Here is a 26,552-nt window from a genome sequence, read left to right on the forward strand (position 1 = left end):
CACACCTATAACTCATTAAGAAAATAAACTCAACCCTTTAAGACCATGCACCACGGCGCAAAACGGATTTTCCCGTCCTTAAATTAGCAAAAATGCGTTCTGACACGCCCTGAAAGCGTTTGCGCCCTGCGTTTTGCGCTCTGTGCATGGACCGTCAAATTAGAGCCCAGAGAGTTTCAAAATGCTTTTGTAAGAGTAACTACTTTCTTCCGCCATTTATTCACATCTGCAGCTGACGTCAGAACAGCAGAAGCCATTACTAATTCACCAACGTCACTTTAGAGCTATAGTGTTTGAATGATTTTATCTCAAGTGATGACAAAACAGGTGATTTTGCTCACATTTTAAGATTATTAGGCTGAACGGCGTGAAATGGCATCAGTCTAGAGACATTTCCCAGTATTTCTCTGTTGCAATCGGGAGATCACAAAAATTAATCCTGAAAAAGCCTCAGAAATTATAAATAATTAAAATAGGCACTATCCTTATACATAAACTGCATAGTTGTAATCTAAACAAAGACATTCTCACATAAAAAGTGTTAAAGGTACGTTATGTTGTCCAACAGCTGCAATATTTGTCAAACTGTAGTGAGTTTATTGATCTGGTCACTCTACGTGGGCGGAGTAATACACACGGGTGAAGAGGCTGTAAGCGCTATTATTAGGGGAATATCGCACGGCTATCAGCCAATCAGATTCGAGAACCAGACAGAACTGTTGTATGAACACAAAGAGAAATTTACTCGCATATTCTACATCACAAAACAGTCATATAATGATTCATCAAACAGACAGCAACTTAAATACAAGACGAAATCGGTCACATTTAAACTGAAAGAATTCCTATTTTATTTTACATAATGAAGAATACAAAATAACAGCTGTGACACACATGATTGCTTTCCTGAGATGAAAATACAACAATTAACAGTAATAATAAAGACTGGCAAATTTCAGAGGATTCTCATCACTGTGAAAGTCATACAAGATTATCACATCGAGACGCTTTAAAGATGCAATACCGCAGAATACATATAACATTAACAATACCAATATATCTGAGGTTGAGGTTCGTTAATGAGCCTGTTATTAATCTGTTTTCACATATACAAAATACGCTCCCAACGCAGACGCCTGCTTATTTAAAGGGGTAGTTCACCCAAAACACTCAAGTGGCTTAATGAGTTTTTTTTTTAATGTTGAACACAAAAGAAGACATTTTGAAGAATGTTGAAAACCGGTAACCATTGACTTCTATTGTAAGAAATCAAATATAACGGAAGTCAATGGTTAGCGCTTTCCATCATTCTTTAAGATTTATCAACATCAATTTAAAGGGGGAGTTCACCCAAAAATGAACATTTACTCACACTAAAGTGGCTTAATGAGTTTCTTTTTTATGTTGAACACGAAAGAAGATATTTTGAAGAATGTTGGAAACTGGTAACCATCGACTTCCATAGTAAGAAATCAAATACAATAGGAACGTTGAAATCAAATACAATGGGAAATATTCTGAAATCAAATACAATGGGAAATATTTTGAGGAACGTTGGTCACCTGTAACTATTGACTTCTATAGTAAAACATCAAATACAATGGAGGTCAACGGTTACCGGTTTCCAACATTCTTCAAAATATATCAACATCAATTTAAAGAAAGAGTTCACCCAAAAATGAACATTTACTCACACTAAAGTGGCTTAACGAGTTTCTTTTTTTATGTTGAACACAAAAGAGGATGTTTTGAAGAATGTTGTAAACCGGTAACCATCGACTTCCATAATAAGACATTAAATACATTGGAAATCAATGGTTTACGGTTTTTAACATTCTTCAAAATATCTCAACATCAATTTAAAGGGAGAGTTCACACAAAAATTGATATTTACTGACACTCAAGTGGCTTAATGGGTTTCCTTTTTTATGTTGAACACAAAAAAAAGATATTTTGAAGAATGTTGTAAACCGGTAACCATCGACTTGTAAGAAATCAAACACAATGGAAGTCAGTGGTTACTGGTTTCCAACATTCTTAAAAATATCAACATCAATTTAAAAGGGAGAGTTCACACAAAAATTTACGTTTACTCACAAAAGAAGACATTTTGAAGAATGTTGGAATCATGTAACCATTAACTTCCATTGTAAGAAATTAAACACAATGGAAGTCAATGGTTACCGGCTTCCAACATTCTTCAAAATATCTCAACATCAATTTAAAGAAAGAGTTCACCCAAAAATTAACATTTACTCACACTAAAGTGGCTTAACGAGTTTCTTTTTTTATGTTGAACAAAAAAAAAGATATTTTGAATAATGTTGGAAACCGGTAACCATCGACTTGTAAGAAATCAAACACAATGGAAGTCAGTGGTTACTGGTTTACAACATTCATAAAATTATCAACATCAATTTAAAAGGAAGAGTTCACACAAAAAAATTACGTTTACTTACACTCACTTTTTTATGTTAAACACAAAAGAAGACATTTTGAAGAATGTTGAAAACTGGTAACCATTGACTTCTTTTGTAAGAAATCCAATACAACGGAAGTAAATGGTTAGCGCTTTCCAACATTCTTCAAGATTTATCAACATCAATTTAAAGTGGAAGTTCACCCAAAAATGAACATTTACTCACACTAAAGTGTCTTAATGAGTTTCTTAACACAAAAGTAGATATTTTGAAGAATGTTGGAAACTGGTAACCATCGACCTCCATAGTAAGAAATCAAATACAATGGGAAATATTCTGAAATCAAACACAATGGGTAATATTTTGAGGAACGTTGGTCACCTGTAACTATTGACTTTCATAGTAAAACATCAAATACAATGGAGGTCAATGGTTACCGGTTTCCAACATTCTTCAAAATAACTCTCCAGTGGCTTGATTAGTTTCTTTATGTTAAACACAAACGAAGATATTTTGAAGCATGTTGTAAATCTGTAACAATTGACTTCCATTGTAAGAAATCAAATACAGGAATTCAATGGTTAGCGGTTTCCAACATTCTTCAAAATATATCAACATCAATTTAAAGAAAGAGTTCACCCAAAAATGAACATTTACTCACACTAAAGTGGCTTAACGAGTTTCTTTTTTTATGTTGAACACAAAAAAAAGATATTTTGAACAATGTTGGAAACCGGTAACCATCGACTTGTAAGAAATCAAACACAATGGAAGTCAGTGGTTACTGGTTTCCAACATTCATAAAATTATCAACATCAATTTAAAAGGGAGAGTTCACACAAAAAAAAAATATGTTTACCTACACTCACTTTTTTATGCTGGACACAAAAGAAGATATTTTAAAGAATGTTGGAATCATGTAACCATTAACTTCCATTGTAAGAAATCAAACACAATGGAAGTCAATGGTTATCGGCTTCCAACATTTATCAAAACATCAAATCAATATAAAATTTTCAGCTGAACTATCCACAATCCCTCTAAACCTAGTGAATGTGAAGCTACAAATCAATTTAAGACCGAAAAAAGCTTATTTTAAAATTAAAAACACTTACATCTTTGGAAAATTCAAACATAAACAGAGAAAGAAATGATCTATAACACACATCTGCCTAACGATTCAAGAGTCTATTATTAAAAGCAAAGAGGTCATGGGTCTTTCCTGAACTAAAATATTAATAACTCTAATATTAAACATCAGAAAAAGTGCATGATCGGACATAAGAGAGCTAAAACCACCGCCAGGACAGTTCTGAAGGAAACTAGAAAACCCAATAGAGATATTAGTGTCAGTGGACACCAGGTCAGCTGACACACAAATGCACAAACTGCTGTCTAAAGTAACATTATCCTCCATTAGGACTCCTGTTTCTCCACAGTCTCAGATGTCGTCTCCGGTGGGTTTTTCTCCTCTCTGTGCTGCTTCACAGAGCTGATGGACAGCAGACCCCGGAGCTCCTTGTTTTCAATCTGCATCAACAAAAGGACGCATTAGATTAACATATGAAAGTGCATTTAGAGTGCAAATCACACACCAAGTGCTATATAACTATTTTATTTTGTCAAAAATTGTACTTCCAGATGGGGAGGGAGGGAGAGATGGATTGATAGATTTGAAGTCAGAATTATTAGCCCCTCTGAATTATTAACCCCCCTGCTTATTGTTTCCCCAATTTCTGTTTAACGGGGAGAAGATTTTATCAACACATATAGAAACATCATAGTTTTAATAAGTCATCTCTAATAACTGATTTATTTTATCTTTGCCATGGTGACAGTAAATAATATTTGACTTCAAGTATTTAAGACGGCTTAAAGTGACATTTTTAGGCTTAACTAGGTTAATAAGGTTAACTAGGTAGGTTAGGGTAACTAAGCAAGTTATTGTGTAGTGGTTTGTTCTGTAGACTGTCGGGAAAAAAAATAGCTTAAAGGGGCTAATAATTTTGTCCTTAAAATGGCTTTTATAAAATTAAAAACTGCTTTTATTCTAGCCGAAATAAAACAGATAAGACTTTTTCCAGAAGAAAAAATATTATCAGACATACTGTGAAAATTTCCTTGCTCTGTTAAACATCATTTGGGAAATATAAAAAAAAAAGAAAAAAAAATCAAAGGGGGGCGAATAATTCTGACTTCAACTGTAGATAGATAGATAGATAGATAGATAGATAGATAGATAGATAGATGGATGGATGGATGGATGGATGGATGGATGGATGGATGGATGGATGGATGGATGGATGGATGAATGGATGGATAGATAGACAGATAGACAGATAGATAGATAGATGGATAGATAGCTCATTTATTGAGCAACTAAGATTAAAACTGTTAAAAATATATAACAAAAAAAAAAAGATAACTAAAATTAATAAAATTAAAAATTAACAAATAAATGAAAACTTAAACTGTAATTTTAACAGTCACTGATAAACTGACTGAAATAAAACACGTGATATATGTACAGGGTTCTTACACCTTTTCCAACTTCATGTGCATTGCTATTCAAAATTCCTGTAACAACAACTTAAATCCCTAATGTAGAATATAATATTCTTGCTGCAAATTAATGAACTGTTCCTATGTCAACTGTTTGGAAACCATAATTTGTCATCTTTCATCAATATTACTTTATTCAAAATATCTTATATCTTATATTTAGTATTTTTACAGGCATTGCAGGCTTTGTTTACTGCTGCAAGTTGACATGTCAACTGTTTTAAACTATTCCTGAGCACTGCGTTTGGCGTTTTTATGTGCAAATATGCATTCTGTGTGAACCTAAATCTCCTAAATCTGGTAAACAAATTTCGAGCCCTGCAATTTCAAATTCAAGCACTTTTAAAAGTCACTATTAAAAAACACTATTAAAAATCAAGCATTTTCCAAGATTTCCAGAACCCGTACGAACCCTGTAAGTAGTTGGAGTGGTTTATTAACTCGCCCTCGCCCCATTTGCAATATTATTCTACAGCGACATAGTGCATAGGCCAAATCATTTTGACACCCTTAGCGGTGTCAGTTTAGTGTATGCTTCAAACTATTATTTAAAGAAAAAAGCATGAATAAATCTAATATGACATGATAATCTTTTTTTATTTTGATAATTGTTTTTCATAGTCGGTGGAGGCCAAAATCAAAAGTGAAACTTTCTTAATTGAACAGATCTACTTCCTTATTGCTTCTAGTCTTTAGAAAGTTTTTTTTTCATGGCTCTATTTGACGTCATTGATGTTTTAAAGAGTTTTACCATTTTTTAATCCATTTAGCTGATTTCTGGGTCTGCTGGGAGCCCTTTTAGAGTAGCTTAGCATAGATCATTGAATTGGATTAGACCGTAAGCATCTCACTTAAAATTGACTGAAGAGTTTTGATAATTTTGCAATTCAAACCTTGATTTTTTTCTGTAGTTCTATCATGGACTAAGATTAACAGAAAAAAAAAAATCATTTTTTTTTAGCCTTTTATAACCAAGGACTATACTCTCATTCTGTTGTAATAATCAAAGAGCTGCCATACTTTGGCTCCAGCAGACACAATGACATTATGCAGCACCTGAAAATAGTCCCCATCTAGGTAACTTCCAACATGATCACCTACCTAATTTTCTTCCTTCAAAACACTGCATTTCCATTGGTCAAAGTTGCTGGAGTAGTGTGGATGCTACTTGTAATCATAACAAAACTTATGCGTCATAAGACTTTTATTACAAACATACTCTAGTGTAATGCCTAGTTCAGACTGTGTGATTTCAGCCCCGATTTTGGCTCGCCGACAGGTTTTGAGAAATCGCAGACAAATGCCTGAAATCACAGGCAAATCGGTGCTGTGAGTGACAATCACACAGTATGAACTATCAAAGACGCAATCTGAAAGAATCGCCGATGAGTCGCCGATGCCTGTGAGATATTTGGCGTGCTGAATATCTGGAGCTGTCTGCGAATCAAATCATTCCGTGTGAATTGAGTTTTTACTGAAAATAACATCAGCGATCGCCTACAGCCAATGAGAGAGCGGCATTCACTTGTGTGTGCGTGTGTGTACCTGCAGCAGGCCAGCGGGAGGCTGGGGGAGAAGTTAAAAGCGCTCTTTTTCGGTTTATTTGGACCCACGAAATGGAGGAAAAACTAGTTGAGGTTTGACAGGACTCAGGAGCAACCGTGTCTGTTTGACGTTTCATACAGAAAGAAATTAGTTTATTATCAACGTTGAGGAGAAATGGCTAATTCCCTTCAAACCCAGGTGAGCAAATATGTACATTTTCTACCCCATTAAAGGCTTCTTTCTCATTATGTAGTTAATAACAAAAGATATACTACTGTGAGACGTAGTTTGAATGAAGTTGTCGGCGATTCTTCCTATAGTAAAGTCATGCAATGTGAAAACCCCTGTCACCGATCCATCTTGCAGTGTAAACAAAGCAGCGACGAAACGCTAGCCCAGCAGTGTGAAAACATCTGTGATACGACTACTTTGAAAATCATGCAATCCTGATTGGTCAACCAATTACAGACAACTGAGCCATCTGGACAATCTGAGTAGAGAAAGTTCTCAGTAAGGCGAGGATCTTTGAACCAATGAAAATGAGTCGATATTGCAATGGATACTATAAGAAAATGTTTGACCCTGGCCTGAATGGATGTAAACCCACTGTAGGAGAGCTAGAAAACTAAATTAGAAACCTTTAAAATAGCAAAACAGAGCTGTTACCTCAAGCTGTGCCAGTCGCTCTTTCACAGAGCAATAGTGCTGGTCATCCATCTGTACGGCTTGACGCATTACTTGACCCATTTCACAGATCCGTCCCAACTGGCTTTGAACCTCCTGGAAAAAAACCAGACTTATTTTAGGTTCATTTTGCTTGATTTACGTATGAACACAAAGACAATTTGAAATAAAACAGTTCATAAAACACAACCGGTGAGTTCCCAACTTCTTTCATTTCTCCATAGAGCAACTGTTTTCGAGGAATAAACCTTTAAAATCAGACTTGTTATTGGTTGTTAATTGATGGAACGTTTTTCTTGAAACGATCTCTTTGTTTTATTTCAGTTTATACCTAGATTTAGCCAATTGTGAATTTGCCAAAGCCACAGTTGTGTACTTAGGAAAAAAGGTAGGTCAGGGACATGTGTGTCCAGTTGATGCAAAACAGTTAGTGTCCCCACTAACTGATCTTTTGAGCACTGAAAGAGTTTTTGTGTGGTCTGCTTTATGTGATCAGGCTTTTCGAGCAGCAAAAGATTTGCTGTGTAACGCTCCTATTCTTTCAGCACCGGACTTGGAGCGTCCCTTTAAATTGGAAGTGGATGCTTCTGCTACTGGGGCTGGAGCAGTTCTGGTTCAGGAAAGTGCTATTTCTCAAAAAAGTTGCATGTCAACGCAGATATAGTACGATCGAAAAGGAGGCTTTAGCACTGCTTTTAGCATTGCAACATTTTGGGGTTTACTTGGGTGGAAGTTCGTTCCCAATTTGTGTGTATTCGTGTGCACCCATCATAATCCTCTTGTTTTTTTTAGGATGCACAATTCAAACCAGCGATTAATGAGATGGTCTTTGGATGTCCAGGAATTTAATTTGGATATACGGCACAAGAAAGGTTTGCAAAATGTGGTTGCAGATGCGCTGTCCAGAGTTTATGGTGCTGAAGTTGAGGTTTGAGTTAGGTGGGTAGATACAAACTGCTTGTTTGCATCTTTTTGGTGGGAAGGTGTTACGAGTAGTTGTTGTGGTGGTGTAGTGTGTGTGTGTGTGTGTGTGTGTGTGTGCGTGTGTGTGTGTGTGGTGTTTCTCTCTCTCTCTCTCTCTCTCTCTCATTTCGAAGTATTGGCAGGTGAAGCGGATTACGTCAGATCCTGGTTGGCGGTGGCTGTATTTCTTATTTAAACCTCAGAGAGCATTGATTCAGCAGCTCCCCGCTCTCTCTCTCTCTCTCTCTCTCTCTATTCCCCGCTTGTTATTCTCTGTGTAGATATTATTGCTTGAGTGATAAATATGAGTGTTTGTTGCTGATGTCTCTTATATGGCATTTTTGTGAGATAGCAATGTGAAGTTGTACATTCTAATTGGAGAAACCCGGGTTTTCTGTCTCCCTGTCTGGCTTGGAGCATGGTAGGGAGGTTTGATGGCTTCTATTTATTATTTTCGTTTTCTCCTGTGTTGTAAGTAGGGAGTTAAATTTTCTGTATTTTATTTTCTTATTTATTTCCAGGGAAGTTTTCTCTAATTTAGTTAGTTTGGTTTATTGTCATTTATTTTGGCTGAACCCCACCTGATGTTATTTTTGCTTCTTATTTTCTGTAAATAAATAATATTTTCTTGTTAATTCTCAGTGGTTGTGTTTTTGGTTTATTTTTTGGTGGGGAGAGAGCGCGAGGGCACCAGGGAGTATATTTTTAATCCCTGTTATCTTGCAATGTTTTGCTTAAACCTCTTTATGATTAAGGATTTTTAATTTAATTTGTAACAATATGCTCCAAATAAAATTCTACCAATCAGAGAGTTGCAAACAAGCAAAAGGTGTCCAAACAGTTTAGCTCCACCCATTTTAGGAAGCATTAACAATCATGCAATTAAGTTCATCTTCCGTCACTCTCAGAATATATAAACAACTAACTATATGTGCATAACTTATATGCATAGTTTCCTACAGACATTATATAAGAAGCCAACAAAACTTTTAAAAAGAGCGAAGTCTCCAAACATTTAAAAACACCAACAGACTGGCACCTTGGCATGATTCTGGTGAAGACTGAGCACAGGTTTGGTGTCCAGCTCTTTCTTCTCCATCATCATCTGCAGCATCTGCTTGCGGTATCGGCCCATGATCAGCTCCAAGGCGTACTGGTGCTCCTCCAGAGAGAGCCAGAGCTCTGTGAACAGCATAAACACACTTCAGTCAGCCATTCACCTTACAAAAGCAGAGACGCTGTGAAGAAGTCTTGCCTCTGTTCTCCTGCTGGAGCTCTTTGATTTGGGTGTTCTCCTGGCTCAGCAGGACGTGAGGCTTGTATCTGGACAGCTCTTGATACTCGGTGTTCTCCTCCATGTACTAAACACAGGAAAACACAGGAACTTCATATTGGGTCGTTGTTCTTTTATTTAATGTGTTGTAGCATATGTTTTCATCTAACGGCAAGTCGGCATCTCGGGCTATTTTCAGGATAAAAACAATTCAGAAAAACTATATCAAATATGATAAAACAAGTTATATTTCTACAAAAATAAAAAGTGGGACAGTCCAATAAGATATGTTTTACAGACAGAGCAATCTTGCAAAACATGCATATCTTCATTTGGTGGTGGTGTCATGCAAATCACTGACAACAATTCTGGGGTGTGTTTCTGAAAACCATCGTTAGCCAACTAAGCTCTCAAGTTCTGTCATTACAAACATAGTTCCTTGATTTGGCGTTTCCCAAATCCATCACTCCAACGAACATTCGTAACCTGCGTTGCAAACTTGTACACTTGAAGCTGCACCTTTAAAGCTGTAGTTAGAAGCACAGTTCCTGGCTGTGTTCTATTCCCAGTTATCCCCCTATGCCCTATTCATTTAGAACATTCCAACATTAAAAATTGGAACGATTTAAAAATAAAAAAAAACATTAAAGGTGCAGTAGGTGATCTTCCACAATGATAACAGCTTAGCATAAATCCCTGAATCACAGTCCCTCCTCTGCCGTCTGTGTTAAATGCGACTAGTGCTTGTTCGCTGGCGTGCAAGCCAAACTGACATGCTATTTAAGAGCGAATATTTAAAGATGCATGGCAAACAATATAGGACGAGACTAGGCGGAAATGCGCTATTTACTTGTGTTTTGTTGTTAAACTAATTAAAATCTACATTATCGGTGCAGGGCGAGGCAGTGGCGCAGTGGGTAGCACGTTCGCCTCACAGCAAGAAGGTCGCTGGTTCGAACCTCGGCTCAGTTGGCGGTTCTGTGTGGAGTTTGCATGTTCTCCCTGCCTTCGCGTGGGTTTCCTCCGGGTGCTCTGGTTTCCCCCACAGTCCAAAGACATGTGGTACAGGTGAATTGGGTTGGCTAAATTGTCCGTAGTGTATGAGAGTGTGTGTGGATGTTTCCCAGAGATGGGTTGCAGCTGGAAGGGTATCCGCTGTGTAAAAACTTGCTGGATAAGTTGGTGATTCATTCCGCTGTGGCGACCCCAGATTAATAAAGGGACCAAGCCGACAAGAAAATGAATGAATGAATGAATGAAAAAATTTGCTCTCCATTAAATAAAAATTGGGGAACAAAATAAACAGGGGGACTAATAATAATTTAGGGGGTCTAATAATTCTGACTTCAACTGTGTGTGTGTGTGTGTGTGTGTGTGTGTATCTATATCTATCTCTCTCTAAATATATTTTTTATTTATTTATTTTTTTCCTAATCGAGAAAATAAATCAGGATCGGGTTAATTCACAACGAATAAATCAAATTTATCAAAATTATCGACAGTTGCAAACATTTTAATCAGCTGAAATTTCAGTTTCACATCAAAACTATGCAAAGCATTTATTCTAGACTTATTCAACTCAATTCAAGTCCAAATTTAAACTCTCAAGAATTTATCAAGTTTTTATTTCCACTAATTTAACTTTTTATGATATTCGAGACTGTTTTAATGTTTGTCAACAGTACATGTTTATAATATAATCTTATCAGTCATAACGCATATAGAATGAGATGTCAGAGCAATTTATAACATTGCATTGGATTTCAAAAATTTTGTTCAGCTATTTTTATTATTATTATTATTATTATTATTTAAATCACATTTCTAAAAAATTTTGAAATATTATTTGAAAAAGAAAATATTTTCTTGTATTTTGAGAAGCACAAACTCAGTTTTGAAATTAACAAGATGTCTAATTTTGCTTCTTAGGTAAACAGATCTTGATGTTTAGATATTTCTACTAAAAGAAAGTAGCAGCGTAATTACAACAAGTTAGATCCTTGCCACAGATAATTTTTGCAGGTAGGGGTTAAAGTCCCTGGCATCTGGCTGAGATCAATACCTTTTACGTAATTAGAGCTGTAAAGCTTAACTTTTCGATTCCAGGTGAAAAATCAAATCTGTTGGAGACATCCAATCGATTAATAGGTACCAAAAAGGGTCCACGGGGAGAGGGGAGAGGATCACCAGAATGGTGAGTCCCAGAGTAAAATAAGTCCCAGAGTAAAATGAGAAAATATGATACACCAGTATTTTGGAATATGGAAAAACTTTACGCTGTTTTCATCTGTTTTTATATTATTTGTTTTTTATTTCATTCATACTCGTCTCTTTTATTCCTGTTTATGTAAAGCACTTTGAATTGCCACTGTGTATGAAATGTGCTATATAAATAAACTTGCCTCGCCTTCAAAAACACTAAGATATTAAGGAAAAATAACTTCTTCACTAAAAGCTTCATTCTGTGCAACAGCAAGCAGGTCATTTTGTGCAATCTACATGCAGCAACACATGCACACAACTAGAAATCATCCGGCACATGCACCTAAGTGTCATATACAGTTGAAGTCAAAAACTATCCATTTCCCACCGTTGCTTAAAAATGTTAGTATGTTAAACATCATTTGGAAAATATTTAGAAAAAGAAATTAAAATTCACTGGAGGGCTGTTAATTGAACTGTATATGAGCTGTGTATGCGGTCAGTAATAGATATCTTATCATGCCTTGTCAGGGAGAGTGTTTCCGACCTCCTTCATGCTGTGGATCTTCTGTCCGAGGACGCTGGACTGCTCGATGAGGCTCTCAGCCGCGGTGTCGTGCTCTTTGAGCCGCTCCAGAAGCGTCCGCGCATCGCCCAAAACCTTCTCCAGCGAACATGACATTCTCACCGGGTTCAGTAAGTCCAGAACCAGAGCTTCACCTCCACAAACACACACACACACACACTCACTCACTCACTCACTCTGTGAAAACACACTCAAACTGCAGTCCTCAACGAGTCTGTCTGGGGCATAACAGTACAGTTAGACAGATTTATAAAATGTATTACTCCCCCCACATGACAAGCAGAGGAATAAACTCACTACAGTTTGACTACAGCTGACGCTTCTGTTGACGTTTGAAAAGTTCAGAAAATCTCAACTTCTGCAGCGAGCAATGCCACTGAATGGCGCCAATGGACCCACAATTCAGTTCGCCAACACTTGACATCACCCATTCAAAGTGAATAGGAAGCGTTGACGCTGACGCCCCATGTGAATGGGCCATTATAACAGTGTTCAGACGGCAGAGAGACAACACACATCGTGTTGCCAAAAGTTGTGGGAAAAGAATAAGAATTGTTTGGAGATACGGGTCGCCAGAGTTGCTTTCATAATGTGAAGGTTTTGTTTTCATTTTCTCTCTATGTGAGCGCTGCTGGACTCACGCATGGATCCGTAGATGCGACATGCGGCAGAAATGCGTTTGTTTGGAACATTTTTTACTCATTTTCTCATTAATCGTGAGATCCGGATTTGCTGCTCGTCTCCTTTAAAAAAGACCCAGCTAGACAAACCCACTTTCCTGACTTTTTCCAAACTAAAGGTGTGAAAACATCCTGCTGATGGGGGGTTTCATGGCCCTTTAAAATGTGAGCAGAATCATCTGATTTGGCATCACTTCATGTAGTTCTGCATACAAAAAGATTTTTGAGACTCTCCGTGTTTGATTTTCTTTTTATATGCATGATTATGCCGTCGACATCACACTCATTGCAGTGTGCGATATGGCTGCATATCATCACTGGCGGGACACTAAATCACTCAACCTGTGGCCTCAAGCCAACACATGCCTCCCACCATTGCGGATGTACAGTCTTATTACAGTGAGCAAAGTGATATTGCTCATTCATATATGAATTCGTTCATATCAAAGTGTTAATTAATAATAATACCTGAAATTAGGCCTGCATGATATATGACAAAAACTGATATTGAGCAATTCCGTGCAAATGTCAACCTTGTCATGAAAAAAAAATAATTTTCACCAAAATACCCAGAAATGGTTTCCGTAAGCAAGTATTTTACAGTACTTTAGAAATAATCAAAAATGCATCTGTCAGTGTTTTCAAACTATTCTATTTGATTTACCAAAGTCACACAAGTGGCAATTTCACATCCGTCACATCCATAACAGAGAGATGTCACATCCATAATGAAGCTTTTTCCTCATAAATGTGAAAATATTAAATAAAATAAAATAAATCATGTTAGGCTATAGTGCTCCAACTCTCATCCTTTTCATTATTGTTGTTTCTTTTGGGTTGTGCAGTTTAATTCACAGAATTTCTACAAAGTATATTGTATACTGTGAACTCGTAGACTTTTTTTGTCACATCCATAATGCATGATTATTTTCCTCATTTAAAGTATAAACATGTTTACAGATTGATATTTTTCTCGTCCTTTAACTCTGTGGTGAGTTGTTCTGGAAAATATAAAGAGATGTTTTAATATAATGTTAACATAAACTTTCTCTGTGAATTTATATTTTGAGTTTTTACAGCAAATGTCACATCCATAACGCTGGAATTGCTCTATGGCGATATCTGGTTTATTGCTGTCAGGGTTCAACGCTAAGGATTTTTTCTACTGGTCCAATCGGCCAATGGTTCAGATTTTTACTTGCCCTGCCAAAATTTTCACTGGCCCCATTAAAAAATAAAAAAAGACAAGTTAATACTTATTTTTTAGCCACATATTTTAAATAATATGTCAAAAATAACTTCTGTGAATCTAGAATTTCAATATTTGAAAAATGTTAATAAATGTATGAGCACAATTCAGAGCTATGCAAACAAAAATTGCATAATGGGAAATGTGGAGGTATTTTATTGCAGTTTGAAATTATTTAACAAAAGGTGGCTGACTGGAAAATTGTGGAAAAAAATGAAATAAAATAAAAATAATAATCACCATTTTGTTTCGTTGTGTTTTCATGTAAATGTCTGCTTCCAAGACGTTATAAACAGACATTTTACATTAGACTTTTAACTTGATATTGCTGCCATGTTGCCATCTCTTCGCTGTACTGGTTGTTACCAGGATACAGAAAAAATAGCATGCTCAAAACATTAAATCAGATAGGAGGATCCGAAAAGCAATCGACATCAGAGAAGGTAGCATTTTAAGACTAAAAAGTTGAAGCTTAAAATGCACACAATTGACAAATAGTCGCAGGCAAGTTAAACTTTAGTGACAAGGCAGCACTTTCCCAATCGGGCCCGTAATAATCCTGTCTATTGTCCCAAGCATCTTTCACACTGGCCCCGGGCCATAGGGCAGTCCTTATTGTTGAGCCCTGGCTATATCAGGTTTGTAGTGCGATATGAATATAATTTCACAAGATCTCGTATAACTGTATTTAGAATTAATTCATAGTTTTAAATTGAGATTATTTTGTCGAGCAGTATCTCCATAAAGTACAAACACAATTGTACAAAAGTACAATTGAACAGATACATTACATTGATCATTGTTTTGTGAAATCTAACAGTATTGAGGTACAGAAACACCATAATAATATAAAAGATAACACTGTATAGTGTAGAGTCTTCATTGTATAAATAATTAAATACAAGTAATTTTGGTTTATATGCCTTTTATAACCTCTTTGTTTCAGTTTGCTTAAATCGTACACAGTGACAGGTCTTTAAAACACATACAAATGAAAATCTTTAACACTATTTTAGGGTTACACAAACCACATTTTGAACTGTAATGCTGATCAATTATAAACCTAACTTGACATTGCATGTCCTGCAATGAGACTATTGCAGATCGACACATTGCGATATCAATGCTGAAATGATATATTGTACAGCTCCAACTGAAAGACTACGTAAAAACTATTTAGGGTAAAGTTGGTTTTATATTCGCACATTGGGACTTTCTCCTTAATAATTAGATTAGATTCAACTTTATTGTCATTACATATGTACTAGTACAATGCAACGAAATGCAGTTTAGGTCTAACCAGCAGTGCAATAGCAGCAAGTGCAGGATACAGGTATAAGTTAAAAAGTGCAGTTATAGAAAAGCTATGGTGATTTTTACAGATAGATGTACTATCAACATTATATACAGGTTGTATTAGCTATGAACAGAGATTTACAATAAATTAATATATGTACAGGTTGCTATTAATAATCAGAAGTGTGCAGATAGATAAACAATTACAAATGTCCATGTGCAGCGGGTATGTACAGTTCAAATAAGCGAATCAGTGCAATGAATATGTGCAAATTTTAAATGTGCAAATGTTAAATAGTGCAGAGGCTGTGAGGAGATTGTGAATACAATTTCAGTAAAGCATTGTTTGTTGAATTCTAAATAGGGAAATCATGTTAGAAGGTAATGACTATCACAATAACATTGTTCAGTCAATTAAATAATGCTAATGTTGTTTTCAAGTCACACTGACGTGCGATTTCAGACCGAATATTCAAAGTAACGAGGTAAACAACACAGAGCATGTCACTGTTCAAAAATGAACAAATGTGCGAATATTAAAACCACTTGTACCTCAGTGTAAAATCTTTTTACATGCATACAAAAGCCCTGTTTGGGGTCAAAATAAAAGTATTAATTCATATCAAATTAACACGTTAAAATATCACAAATTAAAACACTGTTACATAGAATCGAAGTTGATTCCAGACAATTCTCTATGTTTTGCATGCATTTTGCAAAAGTATATACTAACAGTCATTGTATAAAAATAATAACAAAAATAAAATATGAATTTAAAATAATAAAAAGTCCTGTTTGAGATGAAATCATAAAGCAAACACGACATTCTCACCGGCTTCACGTCCAAAAACACACACATTCAGCGAAAACACACTCCAACCGCAGTCCTCAACGAGAATGGGTCTTAATAATACAGTAAGACAAATGTTAGGATATGTTACATATTCAGTAGGACAAAACTGAAATCTATTCCGATAATCGATTGAGGAAAGCTGTCAACTAACTAGAAGAACTTCCTGTACTGACAAACGTCAAACAGAAGCTTAGAAGAAGCGTGTTTTCAAAATAAAAGTCCTGCTATAGGATACACATTAAAAGCATTCTTTATATCAATTGTATAATATTTATATTATCAATTAATATAAATTAAAAATATCGACGTTGATAACATGAACAACTAACTAACTCAGTTCAAAAAATATCCTACAGTCATTATAAAAAATATAAATCATAAAATGTGAATTATAAATGGTTTTTAATCGTTTTTAAAACTATTTTAACAATAAATACAATTAAAATAGATTTTTTTAAAAACTGCTCAGGATAATTATCTAATGATTCGCTTACATGTCTCTCTCTACAGTAATATTTATGAGATAAATGAATTTCAGCAGCTAAACAAACGACAATAATATTTTCAAATGATAACCATAGAATAAATAAACAAAAGTTCTGTTTTTGTAAAAGAAATCAAGAACGATTGTCAAATTATTTTGAAATCATACTATTTAAGTCATTACATTAAAACATTTTAAAGCTTAGCATCTAACAATTTATTTATTTTCCTTTGGCTTGTGTTATAAATGGGATTGTTTATGTTTTTAGAATCAGAATCAGAAAGAGCTTTAATGCCAGGTCTGTTCACACACTCTACAAGGAATTTGTTTTGGTGACAGAGCTTCTACAGTGCAACAGAATTACAGAGACAGGACAGATAATAACAGATAATAAATATATTTAAAAAAAAAATAGAAGTAAGTAGTTGGCGGTTCATTCCGCTGTGGTGACCCCAGGTTAACAAAGGGATTAAGCCAAAAAGAAAATGAATGAATGAATGAAGAAGTAAGTAGTGAATGCAAATATACAATTTGACAAGTGTATGTACAGCTATATTACCATATACAACATTATATGTGGAGCTAATATGTGCAAATTGGTATGTGAAGTGTGTTGTTTAATAAGTATATATGTGTATAAAAAGTGTATAGCAAGTAGTGATGTTTGTTCCACAATTACTATCATCAAGTGTTCATGAGATGGATTGCCTGAGGGAAGATACTGTTTCTGTGTCAAGCTGTTCTGGTGCGCAGTGCTCTGTAGCGTCAACCAGAAGGTAAAAGTTCAATTAGGCAGTGTGTTGGGTGTGCGGGGTCCAGAGTGATTTTGGCAGTCCTTCTGTTTGCTCTGGATATGTACAGTTCTTGAAGAGTAGGGAGGGTTGTACCGATGATTCACACAGCAGTCCGAACTATTTGGCATAGTCTTCGGAGGTCGGATTGGGTAGCTGAGCTAAACCAGACAGTTATCGATGTGCAGATGACTGGTTCAATACTATAATAAGTTTAGTGTAAAAAGTTAAAAATGATACTGCATTGTTAATTAAAATGTTTTAAAGCAACGTTTTGTGTTTATTTTTAAATCTTAGGAAATAAATTAGGAAATTACCTATGGTAAATATAATTTAATACAATTTGGTATATTAAACTTTGGCCCACAGCCCTCAATCAAGTTTGGTTTTCGGCCCTTTATACAAAAAAGTTTGTCCAGCCCTGATCTAAACAACCGACACTAATATTTACAGAAGATGATCACTCAATAAATAAACAAAAGTTCTGTTTTCGTAAAAGAAAAAGGAAAAAAGTATTTTGAAATCTATTTAAATCATTACATTAAGACTTTACAATAAAATCAACGACTTCAATTCTAAAAAATCAGCATCTAACAATTTACACACTATTACCACATAGTGAACTAAATAATTAGCTAAATAATTATTGCAAATGCATGAAAAAATAAAAATGCTCAGTCTGGATTAAAAAAAGCTCTAATTTACAACCCTTATTAATAAATGCAAATCTTAGTGTTAATACCGTTTTTAGAAAATGATCTTACTGTAAAAACCATAACAATGGTAAAACCGCTATGAAATAAGCACAAATCCCTTTCAAATACACTCACCGGCCACTTTATTAGGTACACCTTACTAGTACCAGGTCATCCATGATGCGAATCTCTCATTCCACCACATCCCAAAGGTGCTCTATTAGATTGACGTCTGGTGACTGTGGAGGCCATTTGAGTACAGAGAACTCATTGTCATGTTCAAAAAACCAGTCTGAGACTCACGCTTTATGACATGGCGCATTATCCTGCTGGAAGTTGCCATCAGAAGATGAGTACACTGTGGTCATAAAGGGATGGACATGGTCAGCAACAATACTCAGGTAGGCGTTGACATGCAGCAGAAATCGAGACTCGTTAGACCAGGAAGAGTTTTTCCAATCTTCCTTTGTCCAATTTTGGTGAGCCTGTGCAAATTGTATTCTCAGTTTTCTGTTTTCAGCTAACAGGAGTGGCACCCGGTGGGGTCTTCTGCTGCTGTAGCCCATCCGCCTCAAGGTTGGAAGTGTTGTGCGTTCAGAGATGCTCTTCTGCATACCTCTGTTGTAACGAGTGCTTATTTGAGTTATTGTTGCCTTTCTATCAGCTGGAACCAGTCTGGCCCTTCTCCTCTGACCTCTGGCATTAACAAGGCATTTGCACGCACAGAACTTCCTCTCACTGGATATTTTCTTTTTTACGGACCATTCTCTGTAAACCCTAGCAGTTTCTGAAATACTCAGACGAGCCCGTCTGGCACTAAAAACCATGCCACATTCAAAGTCACTTGAATCACCTTTCTTCTCCATTGTGATACTGTGTTTGAACTGCAGCAGATCGTCTTGACCATGTCTACATGCCTAAAGGCATTGACTTGCTGCCATGTGATTGGCTGGTTAGAAATTCGCAAACGAACAGGTGGACAGTTGGTGAACCTAATAAAGTGACCGGTGAGTGTATATCAATGAATGTGAATGAGTGTAGATGACACCATGAAGCATAATTAAAAAATGCTAAAACATTATGTATTTAATGTTTGCCAAATCACAACAGATCCCAAATTGTGAAGCATACATTAAAAGAAAGAATATGAAATGACTACTACTGTATTATTGTACGATATTAAAAATATATTATTCCAAACCCTCATTTCTATCACATAAACATGCATTGAAAACATGTGTATAATTTGTTCTGTTTACGACATTGTGTTTGTTTAAAGTGTTTATATTCTTAGTAATGAAGTTAGACGAGCACCATGATGTCGTTCAGATCTTTTCGTTTGAGGTCTGGCACTTTGGCGTCAGATGCAGGGAAACCGACAGGAAGTAGCATCAGAAGCTTCTCATTGGCTGGTCTCTGGAGGAGAGATCTGAGCTGAGGGCCGCAGTTCAGAGGAGTCGTCGTCACAGTAACCAGACCGGCATTCTAGAACACAATAGAGTATTTCAATGAAAGGAGTGTGTTCTTTTATCTAAAGGTCTCGTGAAATTAAAGTAAAGCTTTTTTAGATGTTATTATCAGTAATGTAGACTAACCATGTTCAGTACACAACAATGTTCTGTAGAGATGATCTTTTAATGCCAATCTCTGAATAAATACTTTTGGGTCATAGACAAACTTCATATCTGTGTAGTCTTTATTTCTCACTCTTTCAACCCTGAGCACAACAGAAACCCTCCTACCATATGTTTCAAAGAAAATTTAGTAAGTTTGCTACGTCCACCTAATGCACTTGAAAATAGACAGTGGGCAAGCTAAAGGGGCGAGTGTCGCTTGGGAAGGGAGACATTTAGAGCAACGACAATATGCAGTTGCTTTTAATTTATGCATCACACAGTATTACAGTCTTTATGAAAAGAATTTTATATTATCACAAATTGTTAAATAAATGATCTTTTGTTGAATAAATGCTTTGAAATAGGGTATTTAAACATCAGCTGTGGGTGATGACCACATGGCGCAACTCTCCACCAGAGAGAGGCTAAGAGACAGACTCCAAACGCTGTTTGAATAATCTTTGTTAAGTAGTGGTGTTTATATTCAAGTTCAGTCAAGTTAGTGTTAATTTACATTAATTTAATGTTTTAATATTTTAAATGTGGAGGGTGCTCGGAGAGTATGGGGTCAAAGGTGCTCTGTTAAGGGCTGTCTCGTCCCTGTATGAACAGAGTTGGAGTCTGGTTCGCATTGCTGGCAATAAGTCAGACTTGTTCCCAATGCATGTTGGACTCCGGGAGGGCTACCCCTTTCATCAATTCTGTTCATAATTTTTATGGACAGAATTTCAAGACACAACCTTAGGCTGAAGGGGGTCCGGTTCGGGGATCGCAGGATTTCATCTCTGTTATTCGATGTTGTTCTGTTGGCTTCATCGAACACGGACCATCAGCATGCACTGGGGTGGTTTGCTGCCGAGTGTAACGCGGCTGTGATGAGAATCAGCACATCAAATCCGAAGCCATGGTGCTCCACTGGAAAAAGATGGTTTGCCATCTCCTTGTTGGTGGAAAGTCCTTACCCCAGATGGAGGAGTTTAAGTATCTTGGGGTTTTGTTCACAAGTGAGGGAAGGATGGAACGTGAGATTGACAGGCGGATTGGTGCAGCAGTAATGCGGCCGATGTACAGGTCCGTTGTGGTAAAGAAGGAGCTGAGCCGAAAGGCAAAGCACTGGTCAATCTACGTTCCTACTCTCACCTGTGGTCATGAGCTTTGGGTCATGACCAAAAGGACAAGATCTCAGATACAAGTGGCCGAAATGAGTTTCCTTCAAATGGTGGCAGGGCGCACTCTTATGGATAGGGTGAGGAGCTCTGTTACCCGGGAGGAGCTCGGAGTAGAGCTGCTGCTCTTCCACATCGAGAGAAGTCAGCTGAGGTGGCTCAGGCATCTGTTTCGGATGCCTCCTGGACGCCTACCTAGGGAGGTGTTCCAGCCATGTCTCACAGGGAGGAGGCCTTGAGGAAGACCCAGGACATGCTGGAGGGACTATGTCTCTCGGCTGCCCTGGGAACGCCTCGGGATCCCCCCTGGAGGAGCTGGAGGAAGTGTCTGGGAAGAGGGATATCTATGCTTCTCTCCTAAGACTGCTGTCCCTGCGACCCGGCCCCAGAAAAGCAGCAGAAAATGAATGAATGAAAATAAATGAATGAATATTTTAAATTGTCATGCTGTAATAAAATAAACATGATATACAATTAAATGATTGTAAAGTTATATAATTCCAAGCTTTTATAAAAATGGCCTTCCAGCTGCACCACAGTACTGGGAAACACCAATGCACACTCATTCACACATATACACTACGCATAATTTAGTTTAATCAATTCACCTATAGCGCAGGTTTTGGACTGCCTGAAACTTGTTTGCTTTGTCTTGTGTTTTTGAAATACTTTTACTGTCTCACCTGCAGAGCAGCCAGCAGAATGCCACAGGAAATGGAGACGCTGATTTCATTGTAATAGTGAGTCTTTTTCTTGCCGCTGGGCAGAATTCCATACGCCTGCTTAAATACTAGAATCAGATACGGAGCGACATCTAAATACTCCTTCACCCAGTTTGTCCTGTGAAAGAGATGTTTGATCTTTAGTTATTGAAATTAAATTAATTCTAAAGCTATTTAAAGGGGCAGTTCACCCAAAAATGAAAAAAGTTACTTACTATTTACACCCCTTCAGGTGACTTCAAACCTTTATGTTTTTCTGTCTTCTGTGGAATACAAAAGAAGATATTTTAAAGAAAGCTGAAAACCTGGAACTATCGACTTCCATAGGAGGGAAAACCAAAATACTATGGAAGTCAATAATTTCTAGCTTTCTTCCATATATTTTCTTTTGTGTTCAGCAGAAAATAGAAACTCACAAAGAGTTAAAACAAGTAAAGGGTGAGTAAACAATTACGAAATGTTCATTTTTTTGGGTGAACTATCCCTTTAAATCCCTGAAGTAAAATTATGGTAGCATTAATATGGCAGAAACTGACCACTAGAGGGCCCTGTTGTAATAACAATAGTGCTTTACTTAAATATTGTGTTGTTTTTCTGATAATAATAAAATGTCTCTATTCATATGTAAAACTAATACTAAGAAAACTACTACTAATAGTGAGTATTGTTATTGGATTACAGTGTATATTATTTAAAAACAATAATTGTATTAATAATTATCATTATAATATTATGTCATGTATAGTATTATAAATGCATGTTTATAAATATATTGTTTACATAATTTTTTGTTATACAATTGTAAATATATGTAATTACTATTGTAATGTAACACTTACAAATTACTGAACATAGCATTACGATATTTTTATATTGTAATACTATCTTGTGATATACACTTACTGGCCACTTTATAAGGTACACCTGTCCAACTGCACATAAACGCAAATTTCTAATAACCCAATCATCAATATCAATACATTAATAATAATAATATTCTGTGACCTCTTTCAGTCTTTGAACAAATATAAAAATTAATAACAGTACATAAACAATAATAAACTAATACATATTAATGCATTCAACTGTAAATTGTTTATTTATTCTTCTATCCTCTAGTGTGTTTGAAACGCACCGTAGTCTCTTCAGGTCCTGGACCCACTTGTTTCCCATTCTTTGCTTATAGTTGATCTCCTCTTCCTCCTCAATGATCTCTCTGATCCGGTGTTTGACATCAGTGTCAGAAACCACCACAAACGTCCAGGGCTCAGTGTGAGCTCCACTAGGTGCAGTGCCTTACAGACAGACACACACACACACACACTGTCTGTCAGAAGTTTGGAAGCCGTGAGATTTGTTTTAAATCATAGATCTCAAACTCACTTCCTGGACGGTCGCAGCCCTGCACTTATTTCTCCAAATCTAATCAAACACAGCTGATCCAACTAAACTAGAGACTGTGAAGCAGGTGAGTTGGAGGTTGGAGCTAAACAATGCAGAGCTGCGGCCCACCAGGAGGTTAAGACCACTTAAATGAAGCCAGTTCTGCTCACCCAGACTGCATTAATTTGATCAAAAAGTAAAAAAATTAAATAGTAAATAAGTTTTCTTATTAAATGTACACTCCAAAAAAAAAAAAAGACGTTTGTTCGAACTGCTTATTTAAAATGAGCTGAAACAACAATATTCTTGATTTTTTTTTTTTTTTTGGGGAGGGGGGGGGTAACTTTTATGTTTTATGTTCAGTCCACTTAAATTTGTAAAAACGATTACATCAACTTAATTCCTTCAAGTTCTAAATTGATTGTGTGGAACCCAGCATTTTTTTTACAGTGTAGTTTCAAATCTCATTAATTCCTATGATTTAAAGCAGAATTTTCTTCATCATTTCTCTTAGTCTTCAGTGTCGTGATCCTTCAGAAATCATTATAATAGGATGATTTGCTTATCTGTTATGATCACTTATTATTGGTACTAAATCACTAATAGTGATTCGTGCAATAATCAGTGCTGAAAACAGTTTTTCTTTCTTCATAATGTTTCACAAACTGCGATAGATTTTACTTTTAGGATTCTTTGATAAAAAAAGAAATTTCAAAATAATAGCTTTCATTTGCAATCTTTTATTTTTTACATTCTGAATGTGTTTAGGGCCGGCAAGGTGGCTCAGTGATGCCTCATAGCAAGAAGGTCTCTAGTTTGAGGTCATCCACTGCATAACACATATGCTGGAAAAGTTGGAGGTTCATTCCGCTGAAGCGACCCCTGAAAAATAAGAAACTAAACCAAAAAAATAATTAATCGAAGTGTTTACTTTCACTCTTGAACATTTATTCATTTTCTTTTCGGCTTAGTCCCTTTCACTCTTTATCTATTGTTATGATTAAAAGAAAGCAAATTTGTAATGGTACTTTTGAGTGGTATTTGATCAATTTCCCAAACTAACTAACAGCAATAATAATAAAAAAATAATAAAATGTTTCTTCTTGAGCTTCTAGATCACAATTCTAGAATATTTGATTAATGTTATTTAACACTGAAGACTAATCATGTTCAAAATTCAGCTTTAAACCACAGAAATGAATCACATTTTAATCTAAGCTCAGTAAAATAGCAAGGTATTTAATATTGTAACAACATTTCAGTATCATGTTTAGGCAGCACAGTGGCTCAGTGGTTAGAACTGTCACCTCACAGCAAGAAGGTCGCTGGTTCGAGTCTCAGCTGGGTCAGTTGGCATTTCTGTGTGGAGTTTGCATGTTCTCCCCGTGTTGGTGTGGGTTTCCTCCGGGTGCTCCGGTTTCCCCCAGAGTCCAAACACATGTGCTATAGGTGCATTGAATAAACTAAATTGGCCGTAGTGTATGAGTGTGTGTGAATGCGAGAGTGTAAGTTAATTAATCAAAGGGTTTACTTTCACTCTTGAACATTCATTCATTCATTCATTCATTCATTCATTCTCTTTTCGGCTTAGTCCCTTTCACTCTTGAACAATGTATTGTTATCAATAAAAGTAAGTAAATTTGTAATGGTACTTTTGAGTGGTATTTGATCAATTTCCCAAACTAACTAACGGCAATATTAATAAAAATAATAATAAAATGTTTCTACTTGAGCTTTTAGATCACAATTCTAGAATATTTAAGACTAATCATGTTCAAAATTCAGCTTTAAACCACAGAAATGAATCACATTTTAATCTAAACTCTAAGAACTGTCACCTCACAGCATGAAGGTCGCTGGTTTGAGTACCGGCTGGGTCAATTGGCATTTCTGTGTGGAGTTTGCATGTTCTCCCCATGTTTGTGTGAGTGTCCTCCGGGTTTCCCCAGTGCAAACACATTCGCTATAGGCGAATTGGGTAAGCTCAATTGTCCATAGTGTATGAGTGTGAATGGGTATCTCCCAGTATTGGCTTGCCACTGTGTGAAACATATGCAGGAATAGTTGGCGGTTCATTCTGCTGTGGCAGCCCCTGATGAGTAAAGAGACTAAGCCAAAGGAAAATTAATAATTAAATAAATGCAGTCTTTCTGTGCTGAATAAGCTCACAACCCAACAACAAACAGACAGCGAACAAACACAGGCTTTCAATGGCTTTGTCTTTTGAGCTGAAAAGGGATTTGCTGCCAACTCAGACAATAAACTGGTATAAAGATAAATTCCCCCACTGCATCATGGGAACTGCATTACCTGCGGTGCGGATGACATTGTCAATCACTTCTTTGGGTACAGGTTCTGGACTGATGAAGCGGACAGACCGTCTCAGATTCATGAGCGTGTAGAACCTCTCGGAGCGGTCCAGCATCTCAGAAACAGAGTACTGGACTGGGCTGTAGGGGACATGAGGTAAGTTTTCTTCGTCTGTTGTGTCCATCCAGTCTTCATTATTTTCCTCTGTGCACAAACGATTGATTCAGAAAACATCAATACACAAGCAGAAACTCGCATCAGGATAAACATGACCGATTTTTTAAGTGACCCTCTTAGGCTCAATATGTAAGATGTTTTCATTAAAATAGTACTAGAACAGTGTTATACAGTTGAGTCAAGATGATTAGCCCTCCTGTGAATTTCTCTTTCTAATATTTCCCGAATGACCAATTCTGTTCATAGTTTTTATGGAGAGAATTTTAAAGTGCAGCCTTGTGCTGGAGGGGGTCCGGTTCGGGAACCGCAGGATTTCATCTCTGTTATTTGCAGATGATGTTGTTCTGTTGGTTTCATCAAACATGGACCTTCAGTATGCACTGGGCTGATTTGTTACAGAGTGTGGGATGAGAATTAGCACCTCTAAGTCTGAAGCCATAGTGCTCCCCTGCTAAAAGGTGGCTTGCCATCTCCAGGTTGGAGGAAAGTCCTTACCTCAGGTGGAGGAGTTCAAGAATCTTGGGGTTTTGTTCACGAGTAAGGGAAGGATGGCTTTTATCGAGCTTAGAGCCCTCTCCGTGGACAGCACGCCAAATACTCTTTATTCATAACATCTGTAAATGTGAACTTGTGAAAGGGACTGAAGACACCAAGCGTTGAAGTGTTTCAGGTGTAATTTTGTCCCATTCTTGCTGCAAACAAGTCTTACTTAAGGTAGGCAACAGTATGAGGTCTTCGTTGTTGCTTTTTGCACCTCAATGTGCCACACATTCTCTATTGGAGACTGGTCAGGGCTGCAGGTTTGTTTTAATGATGTTATGCGCTGTTGTAGGTGAAATGTCAAACCGTCTTCCTTCACGTCTTCCTACGTCTTTCTTTGAGAAACGTTGTTTTT

At 36.6% G+C, this 26,552-nt stretch overlaps 2 protein-coding genes across 19 annotated transcripts in view; both read right to left on the reverse strand.

Annotated features, from left to right (window-relative positions):
- Window positions 1-827: 827 nt before the first annotated feature.
- On the reverse strand, window positions 828-16,483 carry sike1 (suppressor of IKBKE 1). Of its 18 annotated transcripts, none has more exons than XR_012398735.1 (7): window positions 16,293-16,483; window positions 12,197-12,449; window positions 9,430-9,535; window positions 9,214-9,356; window positions 7,194-7,307; window positions 3,280-3,950; window positions 828-2,705 (listed from the first exon to the last, which is right to left on the reverse strand). XR_012398735.1 is itself a non-coding variant. In XM_068216942.1 (6 exons), exons 2-6 carry the CDS (start codon window positions 12,329-12,331, stop codon window positions 3,837-3,839), a joined length of 612 nt encoding a protein of 203 aa, XP_068073043.1. In that variant the 5' UTR covers window positions 12,332-12,449; window positions 16,293-16,483; the 3' UTR covers window positions 828-3,836. The 18 variants fall into 18 exon arrangements, 4 of the variants coding, with proteins under 4 accessions (XP_068073043.1, XP_009295355.1, XP_009295357.1 ...); XR_012398741.1 differs by having other exon boundaries at window positions 828-1,442; window positions 3,121-3,950; XR_012398737.1 differs by having other exon boundaries at window positions 3,121-3,950.
- Window positions 16,484-19,343: 2,860 nt separating this feature from the next.
- Window positions 19,344-26,552, reverse strand: part of iyd (iodotyrosine deiodinase) — a 9,438-nt gene continuing 2,229 nt past the window's right edge. The window contains exons 2-5 of the mRNA NM_001324554.1: window positions 25,481-25,684; window positions 22,923-23,082; window positions 21,749-21,905; window positions 19,344-19,768 (exon numbers count right to left, since the gene is read on the reverse strand). Coding sequence (NP_001311483.1) covers window positions 19,586-19,768; window positions 21,749-21,905; window positions 22,923-23,082; window positions 25,481-25,684 — 704 coding nt within the window. The 3' untranslated portion in view covers window positions 19,344-19,585. The remainder of the gene's footprint in view (window positions 19,769-21,748; window positions 21,906-22,922; window positions 23,083-25,480; window positions 25,685-26,552) is intronic.

The sequence above is a fragment of the Danio rerio genome, chromosome 23, assembly GCF_049306965.1.
Source record: "Danio rerio strain Tuebingen ecotype United States chromosome 23, GRCz12tu, whole genome shotgun sequence".
Lineage (NCBI taxonomy): Eukaryota > Metazoa > Chordata > Actinopteri > Cypriniformes > Danionidae > Danio > Danio rerio.